This window comes from Dermacentor andersoni, chromosome 10 (genome assembly GCF_023375885.2).
Source record: "Dermacentor andersoni chromosome 10, qqDerAnde1_hic_scaffold, whole genome shotgun sequence".
Lineage (NCBI taxonomy): Eukaryota > Metazoa > Arthropoda > Arachnida > Ixodida > Ixodidae > Dermacentor > Dermacentor andersoni.
The window spans coordinates 55,085,786-55,102,167 of NC_092823.1; the positions used below are offsets into that span (position 1 = coordinate 55,085,786).

General features: G+C 45.0%; 1 protein-coding gene across 2 annotated transcripts in view; it reads left to right on the forward strand.

Moving 5' to 3' along the window:
• Positions 1 to 16,382, forward strand: part of LOC126543442 (anoctamin-4-like) — an 87,915-nt gene that overhangs the window by 50,221 nt on the left and 21,312 nt on the right. For both annotated transcript variants that reach the window (XM_072284865.1, XM_072284866.1), the window contains 8 exons: positions 1,115 to 1,220; positions 2,401 to 2,461; positions 3,154 to 3,236; positions 6,058 to 6,120; positions 7,398 to 7,472; positions 10,390 to 10,548; positions 12,067 to 12,103; positions 13,471 to 13,582. In XM_072284865.1, the coding sequence (XP_072140966.1) occupies positions 1,115 to 1,220; positions 2,401 to 2,461; positions 3,154 to 3,236; positions 6,058 to 6,120; positions 7,398 to 7,472; positions 10,390 to 10,548; positions 12,067 to 12,103; positions 13,471 to 13,582 (696 nt within the window). The remainder of the gene's footprint in view (positions 1 to 1,114; positions 1,221 to 2,400; positions 2,462 to 3,153; positions 3,237 to 6,057; positions 6,121 to 7,397; positions 7,473 to 10,389; positions 10,549 to 12,066; positions 12,104 to 13,470; positions 13,583 to 16,382) is intronic.

Below are 16,382 nucleotides of genomic sequence, written 5' to 3' on the forward strand. Positions count from 1 at the left end.
TGATTGATTGATTGATTGATTGATTGATTGATTGATTGATTGATTGATTGATTGATTGATTGATTGATCGATCGATCGATCGATCGATTGATCAAACTATCGGAGATCGTATCTGATTCTACACACGGAAACCTAAGCATAGAACAAATGCGTGCCGTCAACAAAAAAAGAGACATTGTCGCGTTAGTAGGCGTAGTCCAGCTTGTCTAAGCGAATAGTACATTATACACCGTGGTTTAAGCTAGTGATCCTATTCGTAGGACTCTTATAAAGGCTCTCTACCCTTAGCGTCTCGATAAGAGTTGTTCTCGCTGAATCTTGCACAACAGTTTTTTTACCCAGTGGGGATGAAGAAAACGTGCGTCATGTGACTTCGGTCGCGCCCTTCCCGTCGCCTCCGCCTTAACTGTTATATTCTGCCCTACATTGAGGGCACCTTTGTCACACACCGGTAGCCGTCATTATTATCTTGTTCATTACGTCGGCAATCTGTTCTTGTGCGTTCCTCTTAGCAGCGCCTATATTGTTGCGGATTACGTTTGTATCGCTTCACAGCAGTGCTTGGAATTCTACAAAGAAGAAAATTATCTGGGTGCGCAATAGGCACTGTTGATATGAAATAAATTCCAAAGTGATCGCGAGTACTGTTGTGGGGCAAATTTGCTTTAAAAAAAACACAAAACTCTTACGACTGGAGGCGCCAATTGTTTGCATAGAGGTTGTGTTTGCACGAGTGTGTTCTACTGTCGAACGTAAGTGCAATAAGCTTTATGTCGAAACTGTGACGCCCTTCTTTTCTCATGAAGAGTAGTCATTTCTCACATCAAGCATCGAGATTACGAGTTCTGTACTATAACACTGCCTACATGACTTGGAGCAACTATTATAACATTATTATCCCCCCAAAATTGACCCTTTGATTTGGTTTCTTTCTATTCTGATACCTTTCTTCTTCGAGTTCCTTTCCTTCTCTTTGTCAAATTATTTGATGAGCAGCATCTAGGCAAGTATGCTACGCCGGGTAAACGCTCTGCTTTTTGTTAAAATGCTTTCTCTATTTATGTCTGCTCATTAGTACTGAGGAGACACGTTTTTCATGTGTCTTCCATTCCAGGAAGGAGACCTGCGATCCCAACATCGCCGGAAGTTTCGTACTCTGTCCGGGGTGCAAGAAGCGCTGTACTTACGACTACCTTTACACCAAGTGCACTTTTAGCAAGGCGAGTGGCATTGGCTTCTAGACACCAGAGTTACACGATATCAGTTATCAGTGCACTGATAAAATATCTGCAGTCCTCGAAGCACGCGAGAACCTGCAGAAGTTGTGCAATAATTTGTGAAACACGAATTTATGTGGATCGACCACCCCCTCCGAGCTCCGGCAAAAATAGGTGGTTCAGTTGAGCAAAACCATTTGTAATTTTATATTCATGCAACCTTCAGATTCTGCTTTAGTTCCGGAATCTGCATTGGGCTATAATATTTAGCAAACGACGAGAAATTTCTCAACCATGAGTCATTATTCCTTTATCGGCGCGGTTCTAAACCGTTCACTGACTGAATAGGTCGCAGAATCGCATCAGGGTGACCAAAGCTGGATACACATCCGTTTGAGCACTATCTTGTCTATTGTACGAATAGTGGTATTATCAAATGCAGCAAGGTGATCATTTCCACATTTCAATTAAACATCATATTGGACATCATCTATCCTTTTTCTGGCTTCATGGTTTGTCACTGCGTACGACTGTGTCTAAGGAAAAATCGAGACCCCTCAGCCAGTTGTGAACTTCATGCCTCAGCTGTGTTGTGTTTTTCTGCTTCGCAATTTTCAATACTTTTTCAAAAAATCAATGAGCCGAAGTAAAAAGAACATGCTCCAAATAATCAACAAAGTTATTTTTTGTTACTGCAGCAAGCCTCATCAAGAAAGGTGTCAGATTGGGCTTGTTGGTAAAACATAGCTTATAGTTTTGATTAACAGGGCAGCAGCAACGGAAGGTAAAGAAGAATCGGTGTTCTGTTCTCTCGTCTGTCGCATCTGTGGTTATTGCATTGTTGATCAAAACTACAAGCCTCATCAAATTCTGTGAAAAAAATGGTTTCTCCGTTCCCCTGTATTTAGGCAGAAGCTGCTGAGGGAAACATTTCTGTTTGTCTTGTGTGGCTAGACGTAGGAAATGGTTGTTTCTTTGTTTTTGCTCTTAAAGAGGGTGATATTTGTTCAAGAAATGGTGATGAAATATAATAGGTTGATCTGTAGTGGTCCAACCAGGTAGCGTATCCAAAGCCAAGCAATATTTTTTTATGTGAAACGCGTTTCCACTGCCTTAGTAATTAATTCAGGCGTTTGGGAGTGGCCACACGCGTAAGCATTTATCTCTGGCATCTCTACTGCAGATCGTGTACATGTTTGATAACCCGGCCACCGTAGGATTTTCAATATTCATGGCACTTTGGGGTAAGCACCTCGACTGTTGCATGCTTCGTGTCTGCTTTATTCCTCTACTTTGTTATTGTTACTCATTAGATTACTCAGGAGTCATTCAGAAATTGCTCGCTGCGAAGCTGCTAAACTTGATTGTTTTACAAAGTTCCCGACATTACAGCCTAAGCAATAAAGTAATAATAATAGATAAGCACACTTTGAGTAACATTTCATTTACTTTAACATCACGTGCCGTGAAAGGGCTGTTGTTTTGACCCGATGAAGAATATCGTGTGCGATCCTCTCATCATGCATTTATTCATTCACATCATGTGCCTCTCAACGTACGTCTAAATAAAAAAACTGAAATCATTGCGAAAGTGTAACAGGCAGCAATATAAACCACTTTTGCTGAGGTATTTCTCAAAACATTTCCTAGACCTTTGCTTATGCAAGGAACTTGCTTTGTTATTAATCTTGATATTTCATGTAATAAAATCTAAATTCGTCATTAATGTTTCGCCCTCCCTTTCCCCACACCCAGATAACGTTATTGCAGCCATCAGATGGCAAGTTATGGTTATCAGTGAATCCACTGCATAATTTATAACGTTTCTCATTGTAAAAATTTAACTGCAGCTTTGAGCACTAATAAAAGAGTGCGTATTAAGCACGTATTTTAAGAGCGTATAAAATATTGAGTTCGTTTCTCACTCTTTCGGCAGCCACCATTTTCATAGAATTATGGAAAAGACGCCAATGCGTCCTTGGCTGGGAATGGAATCTCGCCGATATTGACACGCTCACGGTAAGCATACTAACGCCACGCCGTGAATGGCGTACAATCGACATTTCAAGTGAGAGTGAAATCTGTGGTGTAAAAAATCGTATAAAAATCCTGATGCCATAACGCTGACCGAAAGCACATGGTGCGATTTCTCGCGCGAGGCTCACGCCAATCACCCGTGGCGGCGTGTCGCTGGTAGAAAAAAAAATATCGCACGTAGCGATGTCGCGCCTGGTTCCACCAATGGCGCTGGAGATTGCAGTCACGTGACACCAATATAGGCAGACCTTCTGCAACACCGCCAGATAGCGCTCACTCGCCCCCCCCCCCCCTCCGCACATATGTGGAGGGCATCTCTACATTTAAAAGCGTGAACGTGGAATAGAGAAAGTGATCACGAAAGTTGGGTACCAAGTACAGGGTGATTGATTGATTGATTGATTGATTGACTGACTGACTGACTGACTGACTGACTGACTGGCTGGCTGGCTGGCTGGCTGGCTGGCTGGCTGGCTGGCTGGCTGGCTCGCTGGCTGGCTGGCTGGCTGGGCTGGGCTGGGCTGGGCTGGGCTGGGCTGGGCTGGGCTGGGCTGGGCTGGGCTGGGCTGGGCTGGGCTGGGCATCAAAGTGTGTACGCCATTGATGTGACAAATACAAGCATTTCATTAGTAATCAAAACTCATTCGTTATAGTTATAATTAATTCACGATGCACGTTTTGAATGCTGAATAAGAGTGAAGTTCGTAGAAATAACTGGCATTCTACATACCAGGTTTCTAAGAGACATTCATTAATAACCCAAAGAAAGACAACGTCACATCTACATGACGCAACCGCTGGGCTGCATGCGGTCAGCGATAGGTATCAGTGATCTTCACCATTGTTTACATTCGCAAATGCCATGACTTCGAGATCAACTCTGCAACTGTTGTTGGCGGCTAAACATGAACACGTTGAGCCTGTTTCGCAGATCAGCTATATTTAGCGGGTACCTTTCTGGAATTCAAGATACATCTCGGCAACAAGTACATAAAAAATGTGATCGTGTCTTGTGCTTCGGCATTGTACCATGCTCTTCCGTCACGTGTTTGTGTGTAACATTTGTGCTGAATTATAAGCGCGCCTATATTGAGCACGAACCTCGAATGTTTGCTCATTTCGATGTTGTTGTACACATCACTTTGGGTGCGTTGTTCTCGCTTCTTTTCTTGGCTCTCGCCCCATTTTCAGCAATACACTCTTCCTTATTTCCCACGCATACCGGGACGGCAGTCGGCTCAAGTACGTATTGCAAACCGTGAAACATCAGTGGCTCAGAAAGCGACTTACAACAGTATCTGTGTTGCTTCGTTTATTTTAATACTTTCAATCACAAAGGTGTCAGGCAGCAGACAGCAGTTGTAATTTCCGTAAAATATCTTCTAGAAAAGGACTGATTTTTGCTGAATTATCAGAATTTGCTACCCTCCCTGCATGTGAAATTTTTGGCCACGCTAGTTGCCCCTTATCTCTTCGAAGACGTCTTGGTGTAAAGTACTCAATTAAAATATCCGGACTTTTAACTGCAGTGCATCAGCGCTGTTCGCAGTAATGATATCGACAACTTTGAACGCAAACTCTCATCGGTTTATGACGTAAAGCAGTGCACTCGAATGCATAGAGCCCTATTTAACATTGGCCAATACTCTGACGGCAACGCTGGCGCCTCCAAATGCTTTGTAGCTGTATTCAGACCAAATATGACCTCCCCAGAGGCCGCTAATTATGACACGGACGCAAGATTTCTAACAAACGGTTTCATAGCAATTATGTACCGTTGGTCAGCAGCTGGGTCTGCAATGGGATTAATGGATAGTGGCTTGAAGTTGAGTTAGTCGTTTCAGTTGCGTGAGTGATTTGGTGAATAGAAACAGGTCGTGAATAGAAACAGAAACAGGGGCAGGAGTACCCATCACAATGGCTGCATGTCTTTGCAGTGTATCTCTTGTTCCATGCCGCGACTCTTCGATCTGACAACTTTAAAAACTATAAGCGTCAACTCTTGGCGTTAAACTGGAACCGTTAATATACGACACTTGTTTACGGCTGAATAACTTAGACACAAATACAGCGGGCATCTTTGTAAAATGCGATTAGAACAAAGCATTAAAAAGTAATATCTCTGTTTATTACTTCGAGAAACAATATAAATGTTTACCATAGTCTGAAATTTTTCTGCTGTAACAACGATGCGCAATCGAAAACCGTAATTATGGAATGTTCGGTACATCTTCTCTTATGCGAATAACACAGCGAAGGTGATAACTTTCTTCGACATGCATCTTGCACTGCTTGAAATAAAACGTTTCTGCTGCATCAGGAAAGGCTTATCGTACGTGGTAAGCGCGGAATGAACGTTTTAAAATATTATTGCTTATCTACTCTGACGCAGAACTACAGGACACAATTAGTGATTTCACTCGCTTAAAGCTACCTACTTCTTATTCAAGCACCACCCACTTACCTTGCTTTCAAATGTCTCGCGCACTGCCTTATCTAGAACGTCTTCTGCTTATCTTACGTCGTTGCATGGCCGCGAACTGAAAGATTGCACGCCTTTACTGTCAAATTCCTACTATGACACGCCGTCTAACAGTGTGCAGTCAACTCAGCAAGGCCTCTTGGAAATGTTGTTGATTAAGGTAATTACAGTCAAGATAATTAAACTTTAGAGGTATTTGTCTTTCACTTTATTTTATATCAAATATCAAAGAGCCGCTGGTACGCGATGCTACGATCTAGCACGGTCTCCATGCCTGAGTGGCTTCTTTTCAACTGCTGTGAAACATTTCCCGCCTCACAGGACGTTGTTAACCCGGAGTACGAAGCCAAGGCAACAGTGTACAAGTTGAATCCAGTGACTATGGTATGTAGAAAGACATCGCATGGAGGAAGCCATGTGTTGCGTGGTATTTGCTATTTTACGTATCTGCAATAACGTCGCACATGCACGAGAATCTACGTTCCGTACGTATTAAAAAAAAGTTCAGATAGTTCGCTTGTACGATGCTTTCACTAGAAGGCGGCTATATGAACATCCCGGCTAAAAAATTTTACGCCTGTTATTCTTCAGAGCAGAGAGAAGCAAGTTCCAGATCGAGTTTGTTCTATAGGCTGTCCCAACTATCATGCCCCCAAGCTTTAAATGAAGACAAATCAACCCAGGCGAATACGAATAAGTGTATGCTTTATGGAACAAGCATCTGCTTTATTAACAGCCAATTACCCACCATGTTTTGAACGTATAGGCTTCTATGGAAGCGGGACTATCAGGTAGATTTACCTTGCAAGTTATGTTAGAGGCTGCCATCAAATCAGGTATTGTGCTTAGTAGCGCAGGTTGAGTAAGACAATGCACCAAAATACAATGCTGTAAGGTACATTGGGTTTGATATTAGGATTGTCAAAGACGTAGAGTGGGACATCACACTAAGGCTATAGTATGTACTGGTGACATTGGCATTAGCATTGGTATTATGGCTTGGGTATGACATTACGCCAAAATATACTTGGGGGAGTGGCATCGCGATTAGTGTTGGGGTTGGAAGTGACGTTGCGCCTTAGCGTGTCTGCTGATATGCCTATAGGTTTGCTGTGCATCACGGTATTGCTTGTAGAAGGGCAGTAGTCAAGCTCACACAAGATGGCTCTTGCTGACTTTGCAAGTAATGAAGAATGGCTTCCGCTAGATTTCTCGTACTATCTTGCGTATCTTTTCGTTCTACACCTACCAGAAAGAGAAAAAAAATGTCGTCTACCTGACAGCAGCATGAAGCCCCCTACAAAGGAAACCCAGAGTACAGCAATGTACAGGAATGACTTCGTACCAGGGTATGGTAAAACGATATTTTTTTCAAGAACTCAGTTTTTCTTTCTGAGAGACCAGTATGGCGTAGCTTCGAGGTATTGTCGGATGAATGACAATTTTGCCTGTTCGCCAAACGTCCCCCACTTTGCGGATTTCGGCAGAACTGCTTTGTCATGTTTGTCTTCTAGTTCCCATACGAAAAGAAGGATTGTTGTTTCCTTTTGTTGTCATTAACACAAGCTGCGCACTATTTCCTTGAGATGCGACATTTATACTGGGCTGCCTTTCGCACAATTTTCAAAGAAAAACGTACAGATGTAACTTTTTTCTTGCAGAGGTATGAACCGTACGTGCCTTTTTGGGAGAAGGCAATCAGGATATCAGGGGCCAATTCCGTCGTCCTATTCATGGTGGGTGCCTTATGGAACCTTGATCTATTGAACTGTAGTGTGACTTGGTGCCATCACGTCATGTCAAAATAGCTATAAAGCCAGTCCTTGGATGAGGGTGTAGCGTTTAACTCACACGAAAATGGGACAAGAGAAAGTGAATTCCATAATATTTACAACAAAGAAGGACATCTGTGCGCTTACATACGAAACGTAAATTAGCTTGTCTAGAGCTCAAGCACAAAGGTGGTAACGAGTATTTGCTGAGAAGCCCGTTACTAAACAGCTACGCTGTATTTCAAGAGAGCCAACACAAAGACGTTGCAGCAGTTTCCTACTGACATCTTCACTGTAATTGTTAACAATCAAACCAGAAAACCACCAGCTCTATTTCCTTCTCTGATGTTGTTGTCGACATGAAAGTCTATCGCACGTACCCTCGGTAGGTGAGTGAGTGAGTGAGTGAGTGAGTGAGTGAGTGAGTGAGTGAGTGAGTGAGTGAGTGAGTGAGTGAGTGAGTGAGTGAGTGAGTGAGTGAGTGAGTGAGTGAGTGAGTGAGTGAGTAAACTTTTATTTGGTCCAGCAAAGTGCGATGAAACGCGCACCCGGCTAATCCCACGGCGGGACTGACAGATCTAGTCTGCCGGCCCGATCGCGGGCGCGCTGGACGGCCAGGATTTGGTCCTCAAAGACAGGACTTCGCAGGAGCGCGTCCCACTCTTCCTTGGTGAACTTCGGGCCCAGCGACCCGCACTCCCAGAGCATATGAGGCAAAGTAGCAACCTCACTACAGGCCACGCAAGAACAATTCGGATAAATCTCGGTATATATGCTCTTAAGGGACGCCGGATTTGGGTAGGAGTTCGTTTGCAGGAGTCTGATTGTGACCGCTGCGGCCTGCTTAGCTTGGAGTGAGGCGGCGGGAAAACCCTTCTCTCTAAGTAAAAGAATTTAGTGATTTCGTTGTGCGTGATAGGATCGTCTCTGTGTCCGGGGAGAGAGTCGCCCGATCCGAGAGCAGCGCGGTAGTTACCCTCGGTAGGTAATTAGCTAAGATTATTGTGGTGATAAAAACGAAGACAAAACTAATAGCGCTCTGTGTTTCACTTATGGGCCTTTCTGTGCCCCTGCCGTTCTGCCTGCGCTACAACAAAGTAGAAGGACATGACAAAAGTGAGTTCGCGAGTTGCACGTCATCACATATACATACAAAATTGATAAGCAGGAAAGTATCAACTAAAATGAAAGACTTACCCGCGCGAACTAATTGACGGGTTTAGATAAAATGTCCCGAACTATTTTGTCACTGAACCCAAGAGTAGGGGCTTTCAAAGAGAATGTTACACGCGCAATTGAGTAAGAACCAAGACTGCAAACAGGACGCGGTGGTACCATATGATAAAACATAGGAACAGCGGCAGGACAAATGGGAGTTATCTGTTGTTTCAACTTCTCCACAACATGAACATTATTGGGAGCGAACGAGCCTTGTGGTTTCTCGTCTGAGTTCACAGGGTTTGTCGCGGCCTCGTCCATACTTAGTCAGGTTAAAGCTATCGCAAAGATTAAGTCTCCACCTTCGATGTCTGGCTCATATGCCCTTTCTTCAGTGCCTGGTATTCTTTCTTAAGTTGTATTTCCCGATCTTAGGCGCTTGGGCTCTTTACCACCAATTCATTGAACTTCCAAAACGGCAACTCTCTAAAAGTTTTTCTTCCTGCAGCACGTGCGGTGTTGTATTCGAATTTGCCGCTTTTGTTTGTTTATTCCTTCAGCTGTGGAACCAGTTATCTACCACGAACTTCAGTACAGCAGTACATAATTTAGTTTTGCAACCATGTTAATTCGTGTATATGTTTTTTTTTTTTTTGTTTAAACCCATTCATTTCTTTTATGCCTTCGGGCCTTGACAGTAATTAAATGAAATGAAATGTGATTGTGTTATTACAATCTGTAATCATTCTGAAGTTTTATGGGGTATTCAACAACACGCATTCGCCTAGTGAATTTTCTGCACCACGAAAATACCAGTAGAATTTTCGCACTTCGCATTCGGTTAAGATTTGTATTCATCGTTTTGTTTTTACATTTTGCACGTACACGTCCCTTATGTTATGCCCTTCAGGTTTTTCTAAGGGTTTAAAAAATGATGAGGATTATAATGTTTATAATTAAAGGCAGGATGCTTATGTTTAAAGGCAGGAATGACGTTTCCTAACGAACAAACTGAAAACAGGAATTTGACTACGATTTATTCATACGAAATAAATCTTCTGAGATTATCTATCTTCATGGCTGGTACCTTTTAATATTTCGCAAGCGTTTTTTTATTTGCTAAGGTCATAGTGCATGTAAAATGCATAGCTATACTGTTCCTCTCTGACTTACTATGCATGCTCAAAAGGGCTGACAGAGATGCTTGCTTGTTTGCGAGGTAGAAAAGGGAGGATGTCGGCAGCGCAGCAATTCTCTCGGACGAGGACACCTCGAAGGGGCTGCAAATTCTTCAAGCAAAGAGACTAAAGAAACAACACAACAATGATATTCCGAGAGATAATCATTTGACATCTGAACATTTTTCGGCGTAAAAATTGCAAACCGTTGTTGATTGGAGCCGCTGTGGTGGCTCAATGGGTACGGTGTTCCACAGATGAGCACGAGGTCGAGGGCTCAATTCCTTGCTCAAGGGGCTCCATTCCTAAGAGGGTGGCATGCAAAAAAAGAAACACTTGTGTACTCAAATTTCTGCGCACGTTAGAATAAAAAAAAATAAAGAAAATAGGTGGTCGAAACACAAGAGAACTAAACTTCGTGATTAACAATGAACCTCTAGATTGTGCGCAGGAACAGCCCGAATTTACCCACGAGGTAATTTGCGGTGTTAATCCCCTGCAATTTGAGTTGATTTTTAAACTATTACTTGGGATGCTTCTTGCAGTTGTGCTTGGTCATATGCACTGTGTTCGGCATCATCGCCTACCGCATAATTCTGGTGGCGCTGCTGTCTCGAGACCAGAACTGGCGCGCACTGGCCCATGTCACTACGGCTGTAACGGCCTCGATGCTCAACCTGGTCATCATCTTGCTCATGAACAGGGTACGAGCGTCGCGCATATCTCACTGTCCATGCGACTGATTGCCTTCGTTCTGTGTAGCGCGAGATGCCATGATGGTAATGATGATCATGAACATGACGGCGAAAAACGTGGCACATACACATACGGTTGGCTGGGTGAATTATCGGGCGGAGAGAATAAACACAGTAAGAAGTGCATTACTGAACTAAAACAGTAGATAAATGAAAACCTACAACGAAAGAACGGTGCGTAGTGTAATAATCTGGCCAGTTAGGCGAGTAAATAAATGAGATTGAAAATAAAGAGCAGTTACATTAACGATTTAGATAAAATAATTTGGAAGGTTGTATTGACAGTAAAGAAGAAATGGAAGTAACACGGGAAACGTTTATGGGCTCTAGATAATCGCATACTCCCTGCCTTTCCTCTCTCTCTTCTCTTTGTCTTTCGCTAGATAATCGCATAGAGCGCCAAATAAATGAGTGTGGCTACGGCCTGTAGTGCCCAAGAGGGAATGCAACCGTAACTTTTACACGCAAGCCGAGTTAACAAAGTGGGTCTTCAAGGACCATTTTTGTTATTCGTATCCATGTTTAAGGAAACGTTTGCGTCTGCAGCTGGCGCCAGCTGTTCCTAGTCTTTAGAACACTACTGGACGAAATAATACAAGTGTTAGAAAGAAAACTGCAGTGCCATCAGCTGTAAAGTGCGCTTGCTTAAAAAAAAAACGTTAATATTCAGGCGCAAATGAGGTGTCTTAGAGTTAGGGCACGTTGCCGGGCTAGTTCGTTTACATTCATAGTAAACACGGAGCAACGCAATACGACAGGGATCAAGAATAACAAGAAGCATACACAGCGCTAACTTTGCACTAAACGTTTTATTCGATCGCACGTATTATTTATAAAATGTCAGAGAATCGAAAATAAAACCAAGCAGACAAACATATAGAGATACAGCACTGAACCCGCACGTGTCGTCACTGTAATCACATCGCACCTGGTCATTTTCAAAGCGATGATTCTAGATACATCTTTCCTTTCTCCGATAAGGCCAAAGGTAGAAAGCTCAAACATATTTCATTCATTTTGTCTATTTCATGAGCTTCAATTATCTGACGTGTCATTGTCTCACGTGTCTCTTAGACTACCACATTAAAAAACAAACACAACGTTTACGAACACAGAAATGAGAACCAGTTTTTGCGTGAACCAGGAATATCTACAAGGGGCTCCATTTGATTATTGCACATTTCATCTCTCTAAAACGTTGAATTTGTGCGCGTACTTCTTCTAGAGTGGCATATGCCATGCCTGCGTGTTTCCTGATGTTTGTATATTTAATTAAAATTAAATTATGGGGTTTTACGTGCCGAAACCAATGTTCTTTATATGTCTGTGGCTTAATCTTGCCTCTCTATTCACAAGGGTTCTATATTTCGTAATGTAGTACTCATGTAAGACTTCATTTGCATCTGCCCAACCTTTTTCGAGATGCCCTGATTCATAATACACGCCCTTCCATTCTTTCTTGCGCAGGTATACAGCAGGATAGCCACCCGGTTGACAGACATTGGTAAGTTGTCTTTCTCGTACAATGATTAGTTTTCGTACGTCTATCCAAATAGGCAGCGTACGAGTAAGGAACGCGCGGATCACACAGCCTTCCGAGAGCGAGGGTGACACGACGTTAGGGCTATGCCCTCTCCCATCACGAAATAGCTGGCGCGCTACTGCGGTAGCAGTTTTAGAACAGGGACCCCAAACGTTTGGGGCCCCGAATAAATAGCATCCAAGCCACTGCGCAAGCGCAAGACGCAAACTGCGTTTGGGTTTTGCGTCGGGCACGCTATTTCACTGATTTAGCGGGAGCCAAAGCTGCCCCAAAAAGTTTGCGTAAACAAAGATGGCGGCACCCATCGAAGAAGCAGCTCTAACCTACCACCAAACTGGGTTCGATTCTTGGTAACGCGGGAAGTTCGCAAGCTAGAAGAAGTGACTACGGTTATCGCTTTCTCTCAGTTAGCGTGTGTTATGAAGATTGATTCATTAGATGCCGCTGATTCGAAATTCGATTGTGGATTTCATGGCTCGTAGGCATAACACGGCTTACCTTGGCTGGTGAAGTCACGTAAAGTTGGTTACTCAAAACTAAGCGTATCTAATTGTTTGCTGCTAGTAGAATAACCTCCAAATTGTAATTGAACGCGAAAAATTGAAAGAAAACATTACTATTCGTATCATAAAATGGTTTATAATATTTAATTATTTCTAATAGTTTTTCTTTGACGCCGCAGTGGCGCTGTCAGCGCAAGACGCTATCCGCAAACGCAAAGCCCTATCCTAAAGCTCTTCACTCCTGCACCCTGCCGCACGTCTTGGCAGAGTGCACAGAACTCAAGACCCCCCCTCCTCCCCTTCCCACCAACACCCCCAATCCCCAACCCCTTGAGCGATGGGAGACCTTGTTATCCAGCCCCGCCCTACCGATTCAGCTCGCACTGACGGACAGGGGCCAGGAGCTGCTAGAAACATATGGGTCCCGTAACTAGGGAACCACCCCGTCGGGTGCCTGCGTGCACCACCGATTTATTTCGGGCCCAGCAAATGTTGCTTCATCATCATCATTCACTCCTGCGTGCCCCAACGCTAACACCCGCAAAGCTATTTGGGGCCCCAAACCATTGGGGCCCCTATTCTAAAACTCTCTATTGCCTTTCGCCCGCTCTGCTCCGCCCAGGCGCACTCGTTCGGTGGAGTCGCAGCTAATGGGAATTTAGGTGCCGGTTCCGTGTTACAGACGCGGCTTTTTCGCTCAACGAGCCATTTGACGCTTTCGTATCAAATGTAATCCGGAAAAACCTATCTATGTAGGTTACGTTTTGTTTAGAGCATTAGTATTATGCGCATGAACGTAATAATGTCTTCTGTGTTTGTTTTTAGAACGCCCAAGGACGCAACGGGAGTACGAAGACAGCTTCACGTTCAAGATGTTCCTCTTCACGTTCCTCAACACTTACTCTTCGTTGATATACATCGCATTCTTTAAAGGAAGGTACGTCGCAATTCTGTCATGGTCCAAGTCATCCTATAGAACGTATGGTCGTCTTGCCTTGGTGTATGCACATTGGCTCAGCTATAAAACGGCGTTCGTCAATGCCGCGATCACTAGTACTCTCTGAAGAGTCCTGTTCAGGTGAAGGTACTACTTGTTTGTTCCTAATGCTCCATTTGTTCTGTTGATTAACAACGCTTCATAGCATACTATGTAACGCCAGAAACTTGCTAACCTTAACAATACTAGGATCTGAACATGGTTTTATATTACCTATGGTAACGCCCATTCACTATTCGAAAACTATTATTTAGCTATTTGATATTCGATTAGCTTTGAATTTCTTCTGGCACTATTTGATCCGTATTCGATTCGGTTTTGAAAGTCACTATTCGCCCACCCATAATTGATAGCAACTGCAAAGCTTTGCGTTGCTCTCAAGTTTGGATTGTGGTTTGGCCAGCTCTACCGACACTTGGGAGTTACATGTTGGCGTGACGCAGCACTAGAGCCAACTGTTGCTGTGCAGATGAAGCAGTGCCCCAGCAGCTACCAGGCGTCTCAGAATGTTGACGTGATAAGAAGCTCTGCCCGAGGCGTCGCGTCCCAACGGTGCACTAGATGAGACCGACGGAAAGTAATCGGCGTCTGTCAGTGCTCAACGACAGGATTGAGTAGATTTATCTTGACATTCACTGTCTGTTCAGCTCAGACCGTTCTATGCACGCAGCTGCTCAGCGGGTACTTTAGCGTACAGAGGTTAGCAGCCTTGTCTAGAGCGCGCCGCCGGGGCTCTGCTGAGCAAGGCAGCGCCATCTAACGTTAGCCGCTGAGCTCGAATTAGGCGTCCACTGAGAAAGCACAGCAAAAAGAGTGGGGTGCCTGCTCATCGCATCCTTGTCCTGTTCCCACCTTGTGCGTTCGCTTCTCACCACCAGGGCCGCGCTGCAAGCTCATGTGGCTTTAATATGACGTTGCCTGGGCGGCCAGTGCAGCGCCGTGTCGCCGTGTTCCACGCGTGTAACGAGGTGACCAGGCAAGCAAGCGCGAGAGATGACGGGTGACGGCGCGTTTTTATTGCGATAGCAGTTATATGCACGTTCCAGGCGCATTGCTGCCGTCGCCGTCGCCGTGATGTTCCGCATTATGTCCAGTGGGGACAAAACCGTCGCCGAGCGCTATGTGATGTATGTGCGAGCAAAAGCTGCGAGGGTGAGCCGGCAATTGCTGCTCAATCTTGCGCACGCAATCGAGAGAAGCCTTGAGGTAGACCGCCGTCTTCCGTCGTGCGCGCGAAACAGCGGGGGGGGGGGGGGGGGGGGGAGGAGGAGGCGGGGGTAAGGAGGACAAGGGGCGCTCTACTCCGGGCGGTCCGGGCTGCCGGCCGTTGTAGAACGCGCGGCCTCTGTACCTTGAAAACCATCTGCCGCCGGGACCGACTCCGGCCACGCGCTGTGTTTTCGCGGCTTAGTTGGCGCTGATGCGAGACGCAGCACGAAGGTGAGTTCGCTCGCTGCTGCTGTCGCGTTCCCTCACTCCAGCGTTTTGACAGCGAGCTTCCTCGTTCATCGAGTGCAATGTGCTTGTATTTGCGTGGATGCGCGTGACACCATGCTTGTTAATTTAGTTAGTATGCCTATGTTTATACCGCCGATATATCTACGAGTATCCGCACTTCGATGGGGGCGAAATGCGAAAACACCCGTGTGCTCAGATTTAGGTGCACGTTAAAGAACCCCAGGTGGTCGAAATTTCCGGAGTCCTCCACTACGGCGTGCCTCATAATCAGAGAGTGGTTTTGTCACGTAAAACCCCATAATTTTTTTTTATCTACGAGTATATATCCTTACTGCGTATAGCTAGCTGTCCACGAATTTTCTATCGCAATCGATGTTCCGCCTTTCGGGTGAAACTGCGACATTTCTTTTATACGCACCGCGCTCACCGGCATGTTGTCTGTTCGCCTGTCTTTGCGCTGCGTATTCAGGAACGAAAGATGGCGCATTTTGTATCCGCACACAACAGCCAACTTGGCCAGCTCTGCAAACACGCGTGGTCACCCGCCATCATTCGCGCACGGTTGCCTGGAAGCTGGCGTGCCTCTACGTTGCATGAGTGCAAAAGTCATTAACGACATGAATGGCATGAAATGACAAGAATAATATGCATTCATGACACGCACACAGGACATGCAATGCTGTATGACAACCTACCTTCAACTTGATTCGCATAACGTCGGTGCCCGCAGTTTCGCTGCTGCAACGTCCTCACGGTAAAATAGCAGAACTCCTGTCAGAGCAAGGATTGACTTCTGGCCTTGTTGGTGCGACATCTTCGATGTAGTGTTTCAGCGTGAAAACTATCGCTCCCGTGTGTCCGTTCCTGTGTCCGTGTGAAATAGTTTCCGCGCTAAAACACTACATCAGTCCTCTCGGAGATGTGGAAGATTAGCTGGGTGCCACTTTAGGGGCTGCCGACCAATAAATAATTGCGCGTTGTTACTGCAAATTCATTATGTTAAGCAATGCTCATTTTCAGGTTATGCTTAGCACTTGTTCATAGTGGGGCGGCGCATGCACAGAACGGGCCCAGATGCACCTATACCCGTCGCCCATCACCGTGGCACGTGCAGAGCGCTGATGACGCACTGGGAAGCGGCAAACCTTATGGTGCGCGCGCCACAGTGACACGGGCCAACCACTGACGGCAAACAACTGCCGCTTTGGTTTTATGGACTCTCGTTATGACTCCGTTCGGATGGAAGGAAATTTAGCTGTGCGTACACGCAAGCAAAGCGCGC